The sequence below is a fragment of the Apus apus genome, chromosome 10 (genome assembly GCF_020740795.1).
Source record: "Apus apus isolate bApuApu2 chromosome 10, bApuApu2.pri.cur, whole genome shotgun sequence".
NCBI classification, from domain to species: Eukaryota; Metazoa; Chordata; class Aves; order Apodiformes; family Apodidae; genus Apus; species Apus apus.
Window position 1 is genome coordinate 11,752,956 of NC_067291.1, and position 21,805 is coordinate 11,774,760.

The 21,805-nt window shown below is 37.6% G+C and overlaps 1 protein-coding gene across 1 annotated transcript in view; it reads right to left on the reverse strand.

Annotated features, from left to right (window-relative positions):
- Positions 1-1,444: 1,444 nt before the first annotated feature.
- BNC1 (basonuclin 1) overlaps positions 1,445-21,805 on the reverse strand; it is a 71,851-nt gene continuing 51,490 nt past the window's right edge. The window contains exons 2-5 of the mRNA XM_051628542.1: positions 7,308-7,543; positions 4,192-6,113; positions 3,331-3,390; positions 1,445-2,126 (exon numbers count right to left, since the gene is read on the reverse strand). Of these exons, the coding sequence (XP_051484502.1) occupies positions 1,445-2,126; positions 3,331-3,390; positions 4,192-6,113; positions 7,308-7,543 (2,900 nt within the window). The remainder of the gene's footprint in view (positions 2,127-3,330; positions 3,391-4,191; positions 6,114-7,307; positions 7,544-21,805) is intronic.

Genomic DNA, 21,805 nt, shown 5'->3' on the forward strand with positions numbered 1-21,805 from the left:
TGGTATAATATGTACAGATTGTGCTGTCAATGTCATGCTTGCATACTAGAACTGATCAACAGATTTCAACTGGTGAATCAAAGGGAAAAAAAATATGTAGTGTAAGACTTGTTTTCTTAGTTCTTTTCGGAAATGATTCAGTCAAAGAGGATGCACCACAAGTACACACGCAGCATTTGTGTGATGTGACTACAAATTAAATATTAAAGTGTTTTATAAATACAATGCAAGACCAGTCTCAAGTGCATAGAACATAATGCAGAATACTGTTAATTACAGGGGCAAGTACAAAGATTCTAAACATTTTAACAGATATTGAACAATGTTCTCATAAAAAAAAAAAAAGGTGTGAATGTGAATGAGCATTCTCTATTGTTAAAAAGATCAACCTGTTTTTTTCCCTCCACCAGTAAGAGAAACATCAACTGCTGAATCATGAAAGAGATCTACTGCATCCATTTTATCTCTGTCTCTCAAAGGCTTAGAATTGCACCTTGCAACTCAAGCCATTTGGATATTTGGCTGGTTTGTTTTTTTTCCCTCCTTTCTCCCCCCGCACCCCGCAATATTTAATGAAAACTTGTCTCTTCCTGAAGTGGAACTCAAAAAGTGCATTTTAAATTAAAGGATTTACTTTCCCCCCCTATTTCATGGATGCATTTGCTGTGGTTCAGAAATGTTAGCTTAACCTATTCATTCTTTCTATCACTACAATTTATAAGAATGTCTCAAATGTATTCAGGTAACCCTGCCAAGTTAGGTAGCCCCTCCTTTTGTAAAGTAAGTGGTATTAAATTCTAAGAAAGACAAAATACTGCAATCTTTATTCAAGTGAAATGCCAACATAAAGAGTAAGGACTGCAGGATTTTCAGAAGATTTGCACTGTATGCAAAGTCTTCCCAAATTTGTATTTTATATTTTGGATTTTGGGGTGGAGCAAACTACAAATACCACACACAACTAATACTGCAAGTCAACTTTAGACTATGGTCTCAGAAACGAAATGGTACCCCCAAAACTCTCAACCAACCAGAGGAAACTTACCCCAATCATTACTCATTTATTACATGAGACAATAAATCATTTAACATGTAAACACAAGGGATGATGGTTCTCATTTGAAGCTTCTATTTTTGGTAAGTAATACTTCACAGGTATCAAAAATACTTCAGTTAGTGTCTCCATATGTCCCCCATTTTTCAGATGCTTTCTTTTCCTTTCAGAAGCTTCAGCTACTTAACATCAAATCAAACAATTGCACAGCAACTACAGCACAAAGCTTTTACAAACAAAACTGCTGGGGAGCACACACAGGAGAAAAGAATTTAATCGTGGTTGTTGAGTGGGCTAGAAGTCAAATAAGTTTAAATAAAACTAATGTTAACACATTCCTTAATTGAAATGATTAATTCTTAGTAGAAATAAATTAAGATCAGCATGATCTTACTGTAGGCTAGTTGGTGACCCAGCCAGACTTTTGTGCAGGTTAGGGTTTTGACTGTGCCTGTTCCGACTGCGAACAGATGAAAACATGGTGTTGCAACCTGGGACTTTACATTTGTGGAGCTGGCGGAGATGCACAGTTTTATAATGAGCCCTGAAAGTTCCTTTATTACTGTAAGTTTTTTGACATATATGACAAGTTATTGGCAAACTGGAAGATAAATTTGGAAAGTTTTGATTAGCTTTTTCAATTAAAGTACAGTCTTGGTAGAGTTCATCATTGGGCATTAGGCTGGGTCCTTCACAGCTTTCATCACTATCATCCATGGGCATGGTGCATATTTCACTTCCTCCGTCGGAATCCCAAGAAGAATGAGCACTGCTCTCAGATTTAATGCTGGAAGTAGTGCTCAAATCCAGAACAGCTCCATCATTCAATGGATTGTATCCATAACTCTCAGAACAGGGTTCTCCAATTTTGCTCATTGGAAAGACCAAGCTGCCTGTTCTGTTCATTCCTTTGAAGATTACAGAAGTATGTCCAACATGTTGTTTTAAAGAGACATCTTGACAAAACTCCTTAGCCATGTCTTTCAAGAGGTATGTTGCATTGAAATGGTGGTTGAATTCCAGTGTATCTTTAGTCAGAAGCTTATGATGAAGATTTAGGTTTGAACTATGTCTAGAAGAACAAAGACAAGCTTAGCAAGAAAGTGTTTCGCCTCACTTGACAGCTGTTTCATAACGATCATTAATACATTAAAAAAAATATCAATATTTAATAGGACATATGAACTTTATACTTCTAATTTGACCAGCTGCAACACTGGGAGCGCACAAAGATTATTTACTCATATGAACTTGCTTGCACTAGCATATATCAGAAGTAACTACAGAAAACAATGTTTCAGATTCTCTCCTGCACTTTGGATACCAGTCTGCTTCACTAGATCTAGTGCCGGCCTAAAAAGAGCTGGGGGACAGACTAAAAACCTGTATATATTGAACTGAGATCAGAGAATAGACTGCAGAGGCTAAGAAATAAAGATTCCTTCCCAATGGACAAAGCAGGAAAGGAATAACACCTGAATCTGCAAAATGTATTGATGAGCTCTAGTACTGTAACCATGTGCCAGAATGCAGCTGTACACATCAGAACAGAGATTTTCCTTGTCCGGAATTTCCTTAAAGAAAGGAATATTGCATTTTATGCAACTTGCAGTTTTCAAACAAACATCTTTGGATTCAGTTTAAAACTAACAAAACACACAAAATCACTGCTCCTCACTGAATACTATTGATCAACTCACTGGGAACTTCTAGGCTCTGGCTAGAAGATTCCATTTATTGCAAGACAGGAACAACATTTTTTTTTCCCCTTGCCATCATGGTTTAATACAAACCATGAACTGTTCAAAAAGGCACAGAAATACTTAGCACTTGCCGTCACAGCACTATACATTAAAGTCTGGAAACATCTGCAAAGTTGTTCTAAATAACAATAGTTTTGCACAAAGTTCGTGAACTTTGTTGTGAGTTGTTTTTTTGTGGGTTTTTTTTTTTTTTCAAGTTGAGTAAATAAACCACCTTCCAAAAGTGCCTGTGTTAAAAGTTGACTAAATGTATCGGTGTGGGAAGGAATTTGTAGCATGTGGCTGCAAATCCTACTGCTGGCCTTCTTTCCCGTGGCCCATATCACAATTACAGAGGAGAGGAATTCACATCTGGGAAGATGCAGGCAGCAGATCAGGGTATGAAGCCCTGCCAGCAGCAGATGAGTCTGTGCATTTCAGATGCAGAGGCCAGTCCTGAGAGACTGGCTCATCCTCTCTCTGGACTCCATCAGCTGGCTCCAGTACTCCTAGCAGATTACAGACAACCCAAACCTTGTGTCACTCTGAACTACTATCCAGGCACATTTCTTGCAGCCAAAAGCTGCTGTAACACTGTTACAGAAGAATTAGAAAACTTACAACATGTAGTCACACTTCAACAGGATTGGTATCTATCACTTATCAATTCGGACACATAACTGATGGTCAAGGATAAAGCTTCTGCTCTTGTTTCTCAGTGCATAATAGACTGAAATCAAATTATTTACAGCAACACAACACTGCAGCTCACAGTAAACTGAATCAAGCTCATGATACAGTTTAGGAATTAGTTTGTAATCTCATATAAAAGCACTACCAATGTGGATACACACCAGATAGTGTTAGTTAACTAGCTCTGCGTCACGTTAGTTGTGTTCTGAGAGAGTAATCCTGCTTTTCTTATGGGCTTTTCCCACCAGCCTGTTCAAAATCCTTCAGTAAAGCACGGACAAGGGAAAGTGAGCATTTCTTGAATTGATCTCATTGCTTCTTCATTAAAGAACACTGTATACATTAAAATACACATGAAAATACGTATCAAACATGTAAGTCCACACATGCATCTACATGAATTGATTAAATCATACCCTTGTGGCTTTCCCTTTGTATTCTAAAGTATTCTTTCAACTATTGCAGTCTTTATTGGTTATGAAATTTTCATGGCTTTATTTAATACCTCGAAGTCTAGTGAAAAGAAAATGTTTCTTTCAATGGATTTTCATTTTGTGAATGTTCTGACAAGTTATCGTACCTGTTATACGAGGAGAAATAGAAAATCTTTGCAGGTTCCATTGCTCAAACACTCATTTTAATTTCAAATTAGGCTCCATTGTGATGGTAAAATAAATACAATTTTGTTTAGAATTTTCTTACCTGTCTCGACTTCTACGAGAAGGGAAAGCAGCATTACAGCCCTCAACTGTGCAAATATGCATTTCTTTGAGATGTACATTTTTAAAATGCATTTTTACACTGTAAGGGTTTTTAAAAGTCTTCATACAGATGTCACAATGAAAGCGGCTTTCTTCCTTCTGAATCCCTAGTGCATGTTGACTGACATGATCCATATCTTTAGAGTCTTCAAAACAAGGAATGGCAGCACCCCTGTTTGACAAAGTGCTGAAAAAGCCCCCGGTCAGCAAGTGGTGTTGCAATTCAGGGCAGTCATTTTTAGGAATCCTGCGCTTTGACTGCTCTTTAATATACATGGGGGGTTCAGTCATTGGTTTTAGAACATCATTGTGGTGGTGTTTTGGATCTTCATATACAATCTCATGGGAAACTATTTTTAATGGTTGGCTTTCTTCTGGTTTAACCTCTTTCTCACAGTGGTGCAATTCATTCTCAGAGATATCCTTGATGTATTTGTTATTTGGCGCAAAGACAGATTCAAAATACTTTGGGCCCTCTACCCCAGAGACAGATTTCCATGAATTACCTGAATGGGGGTGCTTTTCCACCCTGTCGCTCACCCGCTTCTCTATCTTATGCTCACAGGTCTCAAGCTCTCCATCGCTTACCACTTGCAGACGTGTATCATCTTCAGAACTGGCAACATCACTACTTTCATTAGGTGTCTCAACAGCTTCTTTCTCTATCTTAATGGGCATACTCGATTTACGAGATTTCTTCTTGGGTAGCATGTCAAATGGCAATTCATTTGAAACAAGCTGTTCGGGTATTGAGGAAGAAACCAGAGGCAGAGAAGGAAGAGTACCTGGAGTATTAGCAAGCTCAGCTGGTGTGACTGGACTGCGATAAAAAGGAAGAACAGGCTGAACTGTCTTCAGGTTTGGAAAGAGGACACCATTCTGTCCAATACTGGGAAATCCAGCCTGACCCTTCGAGTCTGTACAAGAGCTGGCATAGCTGGTAATAGTTCTGCTATCCGGAGTTAAAATTGTAAATTCTGTCCTTTTACTATCTCCAGGTGCAGCAATGGTCAAACCATTTCTTAGATCTTTATCCCTATTATTTCTATTCATTGGCATATGGAGTCTGGGGTTCGGATTCGCACTGTGACGATTTCGGCTGCGCAAAGAGCTGAACACCATATTGCAGCCCTCAATTGTGCATTTGTGCTTTATCTTCAGATGAACGGCATTGTAATGTATTTTCAAAGTACCTTTGTCATAAAATGTCTTTTCACACGCAGTGCAGAAAACACGCCCTTTCCTTGGCCCAGCGCCATTTTTTTCAACAGATTTCATTTTGTTTTCTGGAGATAGTGCTGTCATTTCAAGCTTTGCTGCTGGATTATGTGAACTGGAATCACTTAAAAGGGCATCATCTTCTGTTTTAGTGGTGACATCTGGACCATTTATGCTCCGCTCATTTTCAACTTGAAATGGTGCAGAACTAGAAGTTAAGAAGCTGCTTTCAGAAAACGGTATCTGAACATCTTGTTTAGTTTCATTGCTATGGTCCTGCTCAATCAAATGTCTTTCTGGTGGTGAACCTATCAAAGGTGGAGGCACTGGACTGAAAAACTGAAATGGCAGCATGAAAGCCATGTTATTTACAATATTCTCAAAGGGATGAATGGTAGTGGGACTCATTTTGTCCAAGGAAGTAGAAAAATTAGGACTGTGTTGATTGCAGCTCTCAATGAATGCCCTAATATCCAAATTGGCAGTTGGTGGTGGTATTATAATTGATTGCCCTTCTTTCTCTTGAATTGCCATTAACTCTACAATGGACTTAGTTTCTCCAAAACGAAGAAACTGCTGCAAAGTAGCCAGTTCTTCCTCAGTGGTCATTATGCTCCAGTGATCCAGCACTTTTCCTGAAGCATCCTAAAGCCAAAAAAATTAAATGAGTCAGACATTGGTTAAGATGAAGAAAAAACCCTCCTCAATTTCTCATTCTTTCAGGGACTAAAATAGATTTTCTAGAGAAATGACAAAAACCTTCTTTTAATGAGAGATTAATGCCAATTCTGTAATAATTACTTCCAAATTTTACTACATTGGTGATATTATTTCTTTCTGAACTGACTGTAATACTTGCCAAGAAATGATTCTTTTTTCCACAAAAATTAAGACATGTTATTTGAACAACAGTTAGTATCATGTACGTATAGACAGCAGAGAGGGAGCAATCAGACCGAGATTTAGCTCCTCATTTAAGTCAAGTATTCTTTCATTGCAAGTTTAATAATCTTCCAAGCAACTAAGATCAGAGAACAAATGAACCTGTATTGATCTATTGCCAATGTTCACAGAGCACAGCTGTAATTACGCTAGAGTGTTGGAGTTCTTTCAAACTGTAGCTATGCCTAACTTTTCCCAATAACTACAATAAATATTTTATCACAGAACATGTATTTGATGGCCTACCGAGATTTTTCACAGTGCATGTAAGAGTTTCTAAGATGATGAAGAATGTAACATTATAAATTTTTCATGTGGTAGAGGCTCAAGGTAATTGATTCCATATTTTTAATCCTAACACTAAAAAGCAAGATTATCAAGACCATTAAATATTGATTCATGTCATAATGTAAGATCATAATGTTACTTTACATAAAAGGTAACTTCCAAAGTAGCAAGGACTAACACCACTGTAAGCACACAGGGCCAAATTAATTCTTGATATAGCTCCAGTAAGGTCAGTAGCACTACACCAGAGATGAATATTGTCCCTGGTGCTTAAAATGATGGCAAGTTTATTTGTTAATGTATCATTCTGCTATATAAAAGTAAACTTACTGTTTAAATAGTAGAGCAAATTCTGAAGTAATTTTTTCCTCTTATCTTGGCTTACCATCATTGACTGGTTTGAACCAAGTAGGAAGATTTCAGTTAAGCCTGACTAAAAAGAGAGTAATGACCCAAAAATCACCCTTTCTTTTTTGGCACTAAGCTTGTACAAGTCTATAGTGCCTTTCAGATATACACTTAATGCATTGTGAACCAATAATAATATTAAGTTAAAAAACATTATGAAATACTACTTAGCTATCATATTTTAAAAGCCCGTTTACATACCTGCAGCACGTATCCACGTATATAATCCTGCAGTGTCCAATCCAGGGCATGGAGAATCTGTATCACCTCTTCCTGCTTCAGAACACTGAAAAGCCGATCTAGCAGAATTTTAAGGCGCACAGGAATGGCTTGGGTTCCATACAGCATGAGGCTGCTGATATCAAAGACAACATTGGATTGAACTATTTCTACCTGGCTTGATGGGTAGAGGTTGGGAATCCTTAATTTGCTCAGGGCTGCAAAGAAAATGACAAAATGTAAATAAACTTGAGTCACACGAGATAGATAAAATTGAATGTAACTAATACTGGGGTGAGGGAGGGGTGACACCAAAAGCATGCTACAGAAAGGAGGATCCTGAAAGGTTTTACATAGATTGTAAGAACAAATATTACCATGTGCTACCCATCCATGTCGGCACTGATCACATTGTCGCTGATTTATTTTCCCAGGTTTGAAACACTGACAACTACAGCTCACCAGAGTGCATCGGATAGCCTGGAAATCAATAGACAGGATGACAGGTAATACATAAGCACCGCCTAGAGTATGCAGGTTACACATATACAATACACCCGTAAAATCCATATGAAGACAGAGTTAACATTCCAGCACATAACCATCAATATGCAGTACAAGTGATCCAGGTAAAATCTGAGTTATGCAAGACTACTGCTGCTTCAGAGAAAATCAGTCACTAGCTAGAACACCACAATATTATGGAAGCAAATTATTTGATTACATTCATAGCCTAAATAAATCCACACAAGTGTTGCTGAAACACCTTCACAACAGCAATAAAATGGTCTTGTGCATTCACCTAAGCTATGATCTTCATGTAAGAGCACTTTTTTTTAGGGAGGTTTTTGAAAACAGATGAAATACAGGTGGAAGTCTCATTCTCTTGAAGTTTTGCTGTACTCCATACCGCAGCGTAGGAAGTTCTAATGAGCAATGTGTTAACTCTGCAGAGGTGCCAGCCCAGAATGTATGGATCCTCTCAAAGTTACAGGAGTTCACGACTGCTTCACAGTAACAAAGCTCACCAAATAATACTCCCACTCCTTAAAGACTACAGTAGTCATAAGGGAAATGCTTGAAAGATAATAGGCAAAATAGAGCACACCAACAGATGGCAATCAGTTGTACAGTTCATTTTGTGCATCACTTTACTCTCAAAAAGGCCATCTATATGTCAAACCAAATTAGTATTCACATATTCCTAATCAAGAGGGTAACACAAACTTGCTTTCTGGAATGTATGCTTCTGTATGTTCCCCTCTGCTGCAGAAGGCAGACAGACAACTTTGAGGTTCTAGTTAAAGCTCCATAAGGACTGCTATAGAGCAAAGCATTTGTAGGATTCTGCATTGCTTAGATCTGATACTGAGATTAGTTCCTGCTTAAGCAGAATACTTATTAAGGGAGGTAAAGTAAAGGAATTAATGTGCAGAAAGTCTGCAATGGAATAAAAAAGTTAGACTATGCAATTGTAACATGTCTGCATTCTTCTGTTGTTAAAACAAAATGTTTTACATTTTGAAGTACAGAGAGACAAATATGAAATAAGGCAAGTTATGCCTACTGCTGGCTGCAACTGCTGTTCCTAGGGTCTTATGCAAAATGGGGACTTCCACTACTTATTAATATTCATAGAAAAGCAAGACAAGACTTGAAGACAAAAGTAAACTCTCCAATGCAGGCATCCCCACATTAGCACTTTTGGAAAACATACAAAGAACCAAGTTTTTGGACAAGCAGGCTAAGAAGGATGCAGAAAATGTTTAAAATGAAAAGGAGAAAGGCAATTTCAGTGGGGTTTGCAATGGGCATTTCTTTAGCTTTGAAGACCTTGACTTACTCAGGGCAGAAGAGCACACTACTTAGTCTACTACAAACAAGTATTTGCAGGACATTGGGATGCCTAGTGCTTTACATGGATGGATTTGGACTGAGATTTTAAACTTCAGTAGCTGGCTTATCAAGGACTTATCTTACATGCACACCTCTAAACTGCAGTGACTTGATGCTAGGTTCATCTTTATTTGAAGGACTGGAACAAGTCGTAACAGGGCTATTGAAATCTCTGAATCTCTTTGTCTTTAATCTTTTTAAAGGAGCCACTGCAAAACGCTGAATTCTTGAGAAAACCTCTGTGCTACTCATAAAGTCATAAAATCCGCATCAATCCCCCATGCAGTTTGAATTGCTTCACTTTAATGGAGGATATATTTTCACGTAGATGCTAAAATACTTTCATATAACAATAACAAGCCATAAATTTACTACAAAATGGTTGGGAAAAAAAGGTGTAGTTGGCTGATGATTCATTTCTATCACAAGATATCAAACAATAATACAGATCGAGTATTCTACCTCTTTACATACATAATATTCTGTGACTTGCAGAGTCTGCACCACTTCCCTAGATGACCTTGCTAGGATTGGTAAGCTACAGTGCATCCATACATCTTCTGCAGTTCCTCCAGACAAAATTACAAAAGAGTACCTCCTTTTTCTGCAAGAACCAACAGAAATATGCACAACGAAAAAAAAGCTGTCATGACAATAACTTAATTGAGATTTCAAAGTTTTTTTAATTCCTGTTCCTTTGGACATGTTCCACAAACCACTGACCTTTAAAAATATTTTTTCTTCTTAATTTGTGTACTTAGACAAGAAAGAGATACTGCAGTAAATTCTGCAAGTTTTGTTGCACTCCAAACTGCAATGTAGGAAGTTCCAATGAGCAATTTGTTAACTCTGCAGAGATGCCAGCCAGCAGCATCCACAAAGAATATATGGATCCTCTCAAAGATACATAAGCTAACACTTCTCAGCAACAAAGCTCACCAAATAGTCCTGAGCCTTTAAAACTACTTCTTTCTTCTTAATTTGTGTACATAGACAAGAAACAAAATTTTTCATTTCACAGCTCTGTGTAAGATCTTCCTTCTATATACTACATGCATTTGTTTTATCTTCCTATATATCTGTAGCAGACTGCACATGCAAAAACCAGAAAACCTGAAAGGAGGACATTTTGTTTTATGTAGACAGAAGCGGTTATTAGAAATGGAGTAGAGTTCCCCTTTTATTCTAAATATGGAATTTATCTCCTCTCAAGTCAGTACCTTAGTGCTTCTGGACACCAGTCTTAGATGAAGTTAGAACAGGAATCTGTCGCTGATGTAAAAAATTACTTTTAAGAATCCCTCAGAAAAAAGTGTGATTTTCAGGTAGGTGGCATCTCCCTTCAGTTTTACTCTTCTAACAACATTTGCCTTAACATAGTCACAGAGAATATATAATATGGTAAAATTAACGTTTAAAATAATCAGTGATTCACAATTTTAAATGTTCATTCATTATTAAACTTAAAAAGACACTTGTAAAAGATGCACTTTGATTATCTTCCAAATCAACTTGTATCAGAGTTTAATGAAGAGAAGCTTTGCAAAACTTCATGAGATTAATATGCTTGTCTTTTGCCTGTTAATCCTACTTTCCTTAATATGCCTATTCTAAGGTACTGTAATTATATCAAGTCTTTGAATGAGCTTTATTTTCCCAACAAGTGGAATGTACACATAATTTCATTCTGCAGAACAAAGGAATAACTTTCTATATTGCATACACGTAAAGCTTCAAAATCATAATTAAAGGATTGGAAATGCAGATGGAAATTACAGTGGAAATTTTTTTAAGTGCAATCCTTTCATTGAAGCCTATTATTTAGTTTCATCTTCCAGAAACATATGACAGATGTTTTAAAAAAATAAATCTTATGCTATCATCAAGGATCTTGTTATTGTTTTCCAGTCACTCTCTCCCGCACAAATGGATCTTTCCAAATCCATTATCAGCATCACTTTCTTCTTCTGTGGTTTTACCAGCATGACTGTGGGAATCTGAACATTGGATTTTTAATACAAGTGATTCCTCATTACAAGAGAGACAGATTAACTATTCAACTGGCCACTGAAAACCATCCAGCTACTAATAACTGAAAAGGAAAGCTTAACATCTGTTGTCTGCAAGTCACAACTGCTGACATCTTTTTTGCTAGATATTGATGTGGCTTTGATTATGCTTCAAAAGTTACTGAATGTTTCTTTGCAACCCACTTGTAGCCTTCACAGCTAAAGGAACACATACTAATTCGACAAGTTCATTCTGATTCTGGGTGTATATAATCACACTTCATTTCAGAAAGCAAGTTTGAGATAGTATGTGTTCTCCTGAAGCCTTTTGGGACCTATGCTCACTTGCCCCATACTAACAGCAGGTTTAAAAAAGTGCAGCAAGAGAAGGGTAGTATAACCATATCAAATCTCATTCAGCGTTAAGTGGATTCTGGTTTGACAGCACTTTGGCTTGGGAAATAAATTAAAAACTAAGTAAATATGGAAGACCCTGTCAGGACCGAGTTAGAGTTCTCTGCTCATTCTAGAAAGCTGGCCTGGTGCTCTGCTGGCTGTGAGAGCTGCAAGTGCAGACACCACTAAAATGGAGGTGGAAATCCTAGATTACCCTGGCAGTATTTAGCATCAGTAACGCACAGGTCAGCACCCTTACTTGTTTCTGACATCCAAGAAAAACTCTTGTCTTCTTTGCACAAAGCTACCCCTCACTTTATTAACTACTTTTTTTTTTTTTTTTAAGCTACTGCCACTGCATGAAGAGCATGAGTGCTTCACTGCTTGGTTGATTACCGACAAAATGGTGTAATTGACACCATGTTACAGGAACATCTTTTGCAAACAGGGATTAGAAAATCCTATCAGTTTAAAATGCAAGTTTGAAGAAGCAATAGGAGTTACAGGAAAGAAATGTGTGAGAGAAACTTTCACGAGGTGAGATATAACCTATACTGCCCTATACTGAGGGCTTCTAGCAACAAGCTGTATCTCCCATGGCCATCTCATCTTGATTACCCAGTAACCCTTCAAGAAATGTGTTCCAGTGAGAATCTATAGGAAAGATAAAGGAAAGAATTGGGATGTGTCCCACTTCTGCAGAATAGGCTTGCAGTGGCTCCACAGTAAGAACACTTGCAGGGGAAGAGGCAAGATTTATAATGGAGGAAGAAGATCAGCTGGTCAAGTGTTAGGGTATTTTTTCTTTTTGCCTGCCAGACAGCTAAAACTTGATAAGCTTTTTACTTCCTAGAGTACAGGTAACAGTTTTCTCACATATTAAGAATAATCTGTAGAAATTAAGCTCTCAGTATGGTTTGAAGAAATAAAATTAAACATGGGCCATATGCCTGGTTATTAGGAAATTTTTTCTTTCTTGCACCTTGTAAAAGATTTGCAAGAGAAGTAAAGGGATGGGTACATTTACCATCCTTAACTTGTAAGTACAGTTCATAGCTAAATTAAAGGCCAGATCCAAATCTGTGTGCATCTTCCAGTAAAGAAAAAGTGCAAAGTTGCCTTCCCGTCCAATTAATTTTCTTTCCTGTTTTTACCAATATCCACTGGGTTTCTTGCCATTTCAAAGATTAAACAAGCCTTCCTTTTTCATCACCAAGTTACATTTGATTACTTCTGCATTTGAATCCTTTGAACAACCACTGAAAGCAGGGACAAATTTTTAAAAAAACAACTTATCTTAAGCATCTCTGTCAATGCCATACTTTCTCACATCATACAATAAGCAAAGCTTTTGCTTTGTCCAATTTTTGTCAGGCAACTTTTGCCACTTCCCCTAGGGACACAGGGGGAACTTTATACTGATAAATAATACCATTTGTCAGTTTTGTCATGATTTAAAACAAGTGCTCATCTTACATTTTGTTCACCTTACTTTCACTGAATCACATCCCTGCTATGCCTATCTGTATCACACAAAATATTTGGGATCTTTTCAGCAATCCCACATCTATTTGTATTCACCCTGTCCACTCCATAGTACACATTTAACCCTTGTGTGTTCTTCCTAAATACAAACTTCAGGTTTTGATACTCTGTTGATCTCCCTGCAGTTTATTGGAAATAAAATATATGCCAAGTACATTTCCAATCCTAATGATTATAAGTACTTAAGACACAGCCCAACAATTAAGCCTGAGCTGCATGTTCATATTATGTCTGTTAGAGTTTACGCTAAGCATCTTACATTTCTATTGTTCCTTGAAAGTTTCAATATATTTCAAGTTTAGAAAGGCTATGAATCCCAATCTGCCTGCAGAGAAGACTCAGAGGGCCCCTGCAGCAGCTTCAGGGAAAGGCTTGGGGCCATTTTCTTCTTCCTGACATGCTCATTTCAAAGAGGAAATGGGATGCCTGGAGGACGGACAGAATATGGAAACCCTTCACTGCTTGTATGTGGAGCTGGGAGGGAACTGGGCAACGGGAGAAACTTGCCAAGCAATAGTGCACTGAAATGCACTTACATGTGTGCAGGCCTGATGGCAAAGCCAATCTGAGAGCTGCTCTGCACAAAGTAGACTTGACCCATGCTACAACTTGCACATGTTCAGCTCAGGTTTGATGGATTTTTCTTCTGCCACGTGTTCAAGGTTCTCAGTTATGGATGAGTAATTTACCAGTACACATCCAGTGCCTGCCCTTAACAACCTTAGCCCTTGAAACAAAGGCATTTCCATTCATGTACATTTATACCTGCTCAAGTACATTTGGCTGTTCCAAGTTCTGCTGTTTCTATACTAAATTTTAAAAATATTAAGACTAAAATAAATAATTACATAAAGTTATTGAAACAAGGAAAAGGGCCTTATAAAACTTCAAATTACCTTGGACTGAATGCTGCACACAATATTTCCACAATCTTATCTCACAAAAATGCTTCTTACAAAGTAACAGCTACTGTTAATACAGTTATTTAATAAACATAATAAGTAACAACAAACATCTTTCATGAAAAGCAAACAAGCCTTACAGTGTGTTGTGTCCAGAAAACAGTCTGGTATCTTCTGTATTTTGAGCTTTTAATTAAGTAGAGAAAAGTTGCACATGGATGTGACAGAGTAAACAGCACTTGCCAAACAGCCTTCTCCATTAACAGACACATTTAAAAGGCCAGCCCTAGATGATTCATTTGACTAACTGCTTATTACTAACATAATTTAGCAAAATTCTTGTCTCTCCTTAAAAGTCCAACTAGGAGAGAGATGGGAAAGATGGAGATGGGCCACAACTTCTTGCCTCTTACAGTGCTACTGAACACGAAGTTCCCCTGACAACTCAGTTCCTAAATCCTCAGGATGGATCCTCAACAACTGGGCTGATTTTCCATACAAACCAATCACGTATGCTCCTACCAAGCTCAAAAGGTCCAAGAAACTTTGAAAAACCTGGACAAAATGCTTTTGTTTCAGAGGCCAAACAAACGTTTAGGAGTTAACACCTATTCTGCAGAAAATCTTGGTTCATGCTGATACCACTCAACTCCCACTTATCCCTTCTCTGTAGGGAAATCATTTTATGATTTTTACTCCTAAAAGAACACAAAGGCCACAAATTGACTACATTTTCTCCATAAGACCACAGAATACATCCCATTAATTATCTGGGTCCTTATGTATATATTCATATTGTTTATTTGGGGTCAGATACCAAAACCTGACCTGCTCTTAAACAGTCACAGCCTGAGAACACACGTAAACAGAGTATTTACAACACAGATCCTGCAAAAGTTGTAATACCGATTGCTGTCTCCCTCAGTGGGGCTGAACAAAGCCAATTTTGGACTAAAATTTGACCAAATCTCTCTCTTGAGGGTGCATTTGAGCACCTTGAGCTAAAAATACTTAATTATCCTTGTAATAATTTACTAAAACATCCTCAAAAACAAGCAAAAAGTGAGGGAGGCAAAGTGTAAAAGCTCAGTAAGATAGAACTGAAATGAGGCAATACCTTGACATGATGGCACCACCCCTCAAACCAACCATGCTCGTGCGTTTAAAATACAGCTTTTATGGGTACTGAATTACGGGCCACAAGTCCACACATTGCCACTGTGTTAAGAAGCTTTTGTAACTGAGAGCAGTCCTGAGAGCAAGAAGCTGAGGTAAGAGACTAAACTAAACACAGACTCACAATCCTGCAGCCAATTCAGGTCCAGTGGCAGCGCCTGCAGCTAACGGAGAGGAGCTCGGGGCAGTGTCGGGCAACGCAGCCAGGTGAGGGAGCAGAAGGGAGCCTTTTCTGAGAAAGGCAGCATGCTACAAGGCCAAACTTTAATCACAGCATAACTTGTGGGATGAAAATCACTCCTCATGCATGTCACTTACCCTAAAGGGCCCCTTAGGGCAACTCTTGTTAATGGCACTGTCAAAATAATTATAAAGAGAAAAGAATGTGTGTATGTGTGTGTGTTCCTGTAAGCACACACGCTCAGACTGCTGCTCTTTAAACAAAAAGCCCTGGACAGAAAAGCTTAATTTTGCTGTTCTGCAACGGGCTTGTAGATACATTGGCTTATGCTGCAATTAATCTCGCTTGTTAAGAACAGGTGTATGCTGACAGACAGCTTGGTCAAACTCAGGAATGTATTGAGGTCCTCTTTTACTGTTTGATTTGGAAAAGAAAACACAAAATAGAAATTGAGGAATGAAACATGTCACATTATCATTATCTTATAGTTGTTATTTACTTTTGATTTTAAAACAGACTACAATGCTACAGCCCCCATGGCATACCTGCTCTAGCCTGCACAGGGCAGAAACATTTTGCTGAGTATTACACAGAATCTATCACAAGATATTGAAGTAACTTCCCTTTTTAACAATTTTACAGGAAAAACTGTTCTTATTAGTGCATTTCACAAATGAGTAACAGATTGCTGTATACTGATGAGAAAAACTGTTCAGGCTTTAGGGGTAAAGATAAGTTACTGGATAGAAATGGTGTGAAATTTCTTATGATAAAGCACTAGATAATATTTAATCTAGCAAATTAATTGTGCACACACTATTTATCCATATTGACATGCTACGCATACCGTGTTAAATGCTGAAGCTACAGAACTATCCATGAACTAAAGTTTAATTTAACTCCAAGCCTGACATTAGCAAGAAATAAGAGTTATAAACACCAATGAACAATTATTAAAGAAATGACAAATTAATATAAATCAACTGCAACCTCTTTAAAATATGTCTTAACCATTTACCTAGTTTATAAAACGTTACATGCGTGCAGTGTGGGTGAGTTAATATTTCAAAGATGATCCTAACTTTTTCAGCTCCTCACACCACTGCCTAAGTCTCAAAGTCAAAAAACACACCTCCTTGAATTTTTTTAATTTTCCTATTACAGAGCAAAGACATAAAAAAAAATTAAAAGCTCTCTGAAATGTTTAGCATTACACAATTTCATTTAATGCAATTTCATACATTTTAAACCCAAACAGTATTTGTACACATACACATGATACTATCTATGGTGCTACAGTTTTATGCAAGATTTTGCGCAATAGTGTAGCTCCATTGGTCATTTCACAATTTAAAAATCAGTAATATTAACTGGCTTTCAGACAGCAGCTACTTTGGAATAAAAAATTTCTCACTGAATTTCTCACTGATAATCAGCTATATTTGAAATCTGAAGTTAAAATTTGCCTTCCCCCCCCCCCCCCATTTGTTTAAAGAAACAATTCTACCATAGTTTTAAAGTGTGGAATGAAAACATCATTGTTCTTTATTTGAAAATGACTGAGGTCTGTTAGGAATTGTAGTTTTTCTTCATTCCCTCAAATAATTTTTCTTTTAGTCTGAACATTGAAATTTCAGTCCCTAACCAGATATTTTAGATAGCAATTAGCAACAAAATGATAAGAAAACAAAAATAGAGAAGAAAGGTGATGACACTTGCTGCAAAACTTCAGTTGGAGCATCTGCTAGGATGAAAACTGCTGGCTGCCCAGCCCATAGGAGCTGTGAGAGTTCCTGCACCACTGAAGACAGGAAGGGCAGGAGATGACCCAGAGGGCCAAAATAATAGTTGCTCTTCCATGCATTTGGTGAATGTTTTGCCAGAATAATGAATTCAAGATCCATATCTAAATTCTAGCTCAGATCTGCATGAAAAACATTTACCAAATGTCAAATAATACAAAAAATATTTAAAAAAACCATGTATGTAGCAAAAACTGTAATCTAAAATAAAATGAGAACTTTCCTGTTCTCAGCAGAGGTGTATTTAGTATTTTCATAATGAAGTCTTTATTACTGAAAACAAAATAAATCACGGGCTTGCTTGATTGGAAATGGAATGACGTGCTCAACGTTGTATGAACAGATTTTTTTTACAATACCATGAACAGGCACAGAAGATGGAAGCCAAGACATCTGGTATCAAAAGGCCAAAACTTGTTGCAGCCTAAATAGGCAGAATTTCATCTCGGCTCTAGTAAAGCCCGTGAAGTGGCTCAACATTTATGATAATTTTTCCAGTTTCTGTGCTCTCCTGCGCAGGTTTAGATATGTTTGCAGATACCATTATTTTTTTAGAGTTCTGAATAGGTTTTAGATGGCTTGGTATTTCAATGAATAAACAGTTACTTTTTCAAAATCAATCAATCAAAAATCCATATATTAAGTATAACAAAAATTTATTTTCCATAACATGAGTTACTTTTTACATGTTCACCTATTGTTAAAATAACTGATTACGCTGCAAGCTACTAAAAACTCTAGAGTTTAATTAAAATAGAAGGGTAAAATTACACCGCTTATAAAAAAAACCCGTATTAGTATTATATACATAACTGCAAATAGATCAAATGGAATATATATGATACACTACTTGAAAGTCCGTATTTTTTCCCTTTTCTGTAAAAGAAATTAGAAAGGTATTCTTCAGTGTATATTGTTCTAATCACTAGAGTCACTAGAACAAAGAAAACCAACACGGACTGTTGTTAGTAGTTAAAAATAATGCTATTCCTACTTTGCACCATGACCTGAAGTGGAGTGAGGCTCCCCACCTCCCACTCCTCCAGCGCTGAGAGCTGAGCCACAATTTCAGTATTTTAAAGCCGAAGTACAGAAACAGACACTCTTGTCTAATATAACACTTGCATATTTTTCAGCAAACTACAGTAAACAGAACTGTATTTTCTGAAAGGATGTTAAAAATAGAAGCATAAGATCTTTTCCCACCTAGAATTGTATCCTTACAATTAAAGACTATTAGCTGGCATCCCTTTTAACCGTCAAACTCAGACAGTGGCAGTTCTACAGCCACAAAGAGAAGCAGTAAATGAGAAGAACATGTTACTACACTGCATTTGAGAAAGTTTGGCTCCAAGCTATGCACTGATTAATATCAGATCTCCTTCTTTACTTGCCTCTTGACAATCTTGTCACATCTGGCTGACAAATCCTTACAAGCTTATCCAAACCAAGGCAGCCCAGATCATGCTCCGGGAGTAGCTTGAAGGAAGCGGCAACACCAGCCATGCACTGATGTGCCATCATGAAACTAATGAAGCTGACTTCACTTGCAGACTGCAGAACACGAAGAAACACAACATGCCTCAAGGTTTTGCAACATAACGCAGTTAGCTCACCAAAAGATAAGACAAACAATCAGCTCCTGAGGTTCAACAAGCCAAGTAGTTACACAAATTACAGAAATTTATACAGAAATCTATTGAACAACAACCTCAGCTAAATGAGCACAATAAGCTCCAACTTCAGCTAGGATGTGAAAATTGACTGCCAAATGCCTTTCAAACAATGGTTTGTTTTAAATTAAAACAAAACCAGTTTACTTCATTTTCTTTCTTCCACATCCCCAAAACAACAGAATGTTGCCTGGCTCCCAGGTTATCCAAACTGAAAAACATTATTAAAAACAACAACAAAACAACAACAAAACAAAGAAAAAGAAAGCGGGGAAAAATATAGTGTCACTTTTAATCCACAGGATTTTACAGAAGGATAAACCACAGCCTGTGTGTTATCAGTAGCCCTCCCCTGGGTTAGCGATCTGCCCTCTCCTCATTTTTAAACCAAGGATTCGTTACACAGAGGACTACAAGTATTTGGCCAATTAATAAACTAGAAAGTAAAATGCTGATTCTTCAGCCCATCTAACAAAACCTCATTATGCATGAACTGACAATTAAACCATGTTTATTTTTCTATGTGATGAAAAAAAATAAATTAGTGTCTCGTATTCTGATGCACTCAACCTCTTAATTAGTGCAATATATTTAAAAAAACTAGAGCCCCTCCATACACACACACAAACAGACACTCATTTCCCCCCCCCGTGCCCCCCCTTTCTTCCTTCCTTTTCCCCCCACACCCCCGAAATACAAACAAGCTGATCCTAAGAAAAGAATTACTGGCCTTATTTTCTCGATGCTAAATAGTCAACAATAAATTGTATATAAAGTGCACACATTAGACTGCACTTTAGTGGTGATTTCTAAAGAACTTCGTAGTGAAATTACATTGTTGTCTACTCTCCAGTGCATTTATACGTCATGATAATGATAATGTATCTGCTTAAAGCACTTGACTCAGAACACATCTGAGTCACAAATCACAGATTTTATTGCTATTAATGTATATTGAGGAATCGTACAATTAAACATTGTCAAGTATTTATGATTTACATGCTACTATTTCAATTGGAAAACAATTACACAAGTGATGGCTCTGCTTATAATCAGCCTGCAATTCTGCATTACTTACTGTAGAACAGAAAAGTCATAGTTGTTTACAGTGCACAGCAGAGAGAAAAACAGGATTTTTTAATATAAACTAGTTTTTTACTTTCACAGTATCTCTTTGTAATTAAGAAATGGAGAGTACAGCTCCTTACAGCTCTCATCTCCATTGTTCATTACCCAAAACAACACCATTGCAAGATTTTTTTTATATCTCCACAGTGCATAACCACAAGTAAAAGTTGCACAGTAAAAATACACATTCATATAGAACTGCAAAGAACTTTCCTTACCTCAGACATTCTTACTGTGCTTATGTTTCCAGAGCTATAAAACAGTTTCCCATTCCCTCAGTGAGTTGTACAAAGAAGTACTGGAAACACTCCTGCCTGTACAAGTACTAAGGCAGAACCATCACACGCCTCTTTACTCTTGTCTGACTCTGAGCACCTCAAGGTCTGATGTATGCTCAGGCTGTGCACAGGGGAGTGAAATAAGATCCTCCCCCTTGGTGTTCTCCAGACCTACAGTACGAAGTTGTGTCTGCCTCTCACCTCTGCAGCCAGCTCTCACCTCGCTGCCCCGGAGTGGTGTGCTCCAGCGTGCTCCTCCAGTCGCAGGGCAGTCCCCTCACAGCTGGCTTGAAGAGGGCATGACACTCATCTTTCACAGAGATTTGATCAAAAGGAGTCACGGAGGCTTGAGGCGCTCCTAATGCAGTGCGAGGAGATTCTACCTCTGCTCTGGCAGCCTAAGTAATGCATTAAATCAATGCAGCTGACCTAAGGCCTATTACAGGGTGGGTTTTTTTTTTTCCTTCTCAGAGTGTACAACTATCTGCAAATAAGCTATGAGGTACTTATGATTAAAATTACTTATTTTTAGTGTCAGAGTGTTGTTTTTCAAATTGCAGCTGCTGTGGGTTTTTTTTTTTCTTTTTAAACGTGCAGATTTCAAAGGTTCACCGAGTGGGGTGTGTATTTTCTAAAGTTAAAAAATTTCCCCCTATCAACTTACTTTTGAGTTAGGGCTGAATTTTATTTCTTTTTATGAAGTTGAAGCTTCCTATTAAGAGAAATACAGGTCATAAAGACAGGAGAAGAATTACTTTCCAGTAATTGGGGCAAAATCTGGTTTCAGTTATTCAGGTGTTGGGTTGCATTCATGAGTTAGAGCAGGATTTTTGCCATAGTCTTTTCTCACCTATTTAAAAAAACAACACAAAACCCCAAACAAAACACTTCTCCTATTTACTCTACTTTTGCCTCCTCTAGATAATTTCTTGGCAGTCTCCTAACACAGGAATACACTGTACTACACCCAGAGAATAGACATGAGCAAGTTGCATTGAACTCAGTGGGAATCCTTGTAGGAACATACCAGGACAGTATTTGACCAGATGATTACCTGTAATCCTGTAGGAAGGGCAGCAGGAAATAAGATGGCTGCAGGGAGAAGGCAGCTAATGTATTATTATTCTTGATTAATTTGTTGTCTTCTAATCCTATTTACTATTTGCTAGATATATGCACAATGCTTAACAAGAGAACACAATTTACATTTTACTAAATACTGAAGTACAATAAAAGCTAACTCCATGGCAATAGCTGGAATCATGCCAGGATAAAGCCAATGGGATACCAGAACTTGGTCCCACAGAGCATAACCTGAAGCATCCACTTTCCCTAAATCCCAAGGTTTTTGCACCCTATCCCTTATTTCCACTGCCCCCCCCCCGCCCCGAGCTATTGAACAATACTGAAAACAAGAGCGGGGGATTGAGTTTCATAGTACGGTCTGCCAGATACTTCTGTCAAAATACTGTGAAGTGTGAGAAGAGTCAACCA